At 38.6% G+C, this 1,274-nt stretch overlaps 1 protein-coding gene across 1 annotated transcript; it reads right to left on the reverse strand.

The window, feature by feature from the left end:
* LOC137264860 (neuropeptide-like protein 29) lies at positions 1–621 on the reverse strand. The gene is made up of 2 exons (XM_067800204.1): positions 326–621; positions 1–23 (listed from the first exon to the last, which is right to left on the reverse strand). Exons 1-2 carry the CDS (start codon positions 609–611, stop codon positions 1–3), a joined length of 309 nt encoding a protein of 102 aa, XP_067656305.1. The 5' UTR covers positions 612–621.
* Between the last annotated feature and the right edge of the window lie 653 nt (positions 622–1,274).

Below are 1,274 nucleotides of genomic sequence, written 5' to 3' on the forward strand. Positions count from 1 at the left end.
TCAGTAGTAACCATATCCGATACCTAAAAGAGACCACATAATACACAATTATCATGTGATAAAATGGTTTGAGAAAATAATTATGTTTAGCTTATCTTTACTAGAACAAGTTGGGATAAATGCCATTTGGATTCGCCTTTCAAACCGGGCCATTGCATGTATTGAGAAAAGCAAATTGTTGCGAACAAAACATAAACATACCTCTTTCCACGCTTTCCCTTTACAAATCTTACATGTTACTGCAATTAGCAAATTAATATACATAAACGGCAAAGCTAAATTCCTTGTCCGTACATGTTATGATTACCTTACGTTGAAAACTTACCAATTCCTTTGCCAAAGCCCATTCCTCCGTACAATCCTCCCATGCCTCCGTACAGTCCTCCTATGCCTCCGTACAGTCCTCCCATGCCTCCGTACAGTCCTCCCATGCCTCCGTATAATCCTCCCATACCGCCGTACAGTCCTGCGATGCCAAAGCCGCCCATATCCCCGTACAGGCCTCCCAAACCATAGCCAAGGCCTCCGTACATGCCCATACCGTAGCTCATGGGTTTGGCGTAGGTACCCACAGCCAGACAGGCCACGAGAACAACGATAAGCTTCATCATTTTCGGAAGCTGTCAATGATAGTGAATATACTTTACATCACATCATTTTGTGACAACGTTCCAATGGGTATGCACCATTAAAACTGTCAATGAGAGTAAATGTTTTTTGTGAAAGAAATTAGGATATAAGAAATGCTTTAAATTATTTTGATGAAACAGTCTCTTTGATGTTTAGCCTTTGTTTATTTAAGGAATAAGGTCAATTATGAAGATATTTTACTCTGAAAGGTGAAACGTTTCGAAAATACACAGAAAACAAATGATGCTGTGACTCGCAAAAGCTTTTACTGCTTGACTAAAAATGAAAAATGAAAAATGTAAATCTGTAAAATGGTGTTCACGTTAAGTACTTACAGTTATATGGAGTGATTGGTTGCCAATGTAGTGAAATCCAGTGAATGTTTCATCTTACCACTTTCGTGTTTATATACTCAGCTTTTTACATGTGATTGATAAGCTTGGGAATGACATGTACATCTTCCGGGTGAGTTGAAGGGCAGATAACACGTAACAAGCATAGATGATGTAGAGAAACATATACTTATACCGTATGTTCCTCGGGGTTGGACACAAATATTACCTAACTGCAAAAGGAAGTATGGACAAATTATTTCGATCGTTCATCCAAGGATAGAATTCTGACATGACATTCAAGTTTTCTCA

This window comes from Haliotis asinina, chromosome 15, assembly GCF_037392515.1.
Source record: "Haliotis asinina isolate JCU_RB_2024 chromosome 15, JCU_Hal_asi_v2, whole genome shotgun sequence".
In the NCBI taxonomy this organism is placed as follows: Eukaryota; Metazoa; Mollusca; class Gastropoda; order Lepetellida; family Haliotidae; genus Haliotis; species Haliotis asinina.

What these genes read in the sequence shown, in the direction of transcription:
- LOC137264860 (XM_067800204.1), bottom strand. Translation starts at nt 611, where the DNA reads ATGATGAAGCTTATCGTTGTTCTCGTGGCCTGTCTGGCTGTGGGTACC. An exon ending in GGGCTTTGGCAAAGGAATTG is followed by an intron (nt 24 to 325) that starts GTAAGTTTTCAA and finishes GGTCTCTTTTAG; the next exon opens with GTATCGGATATGGTTACTAC.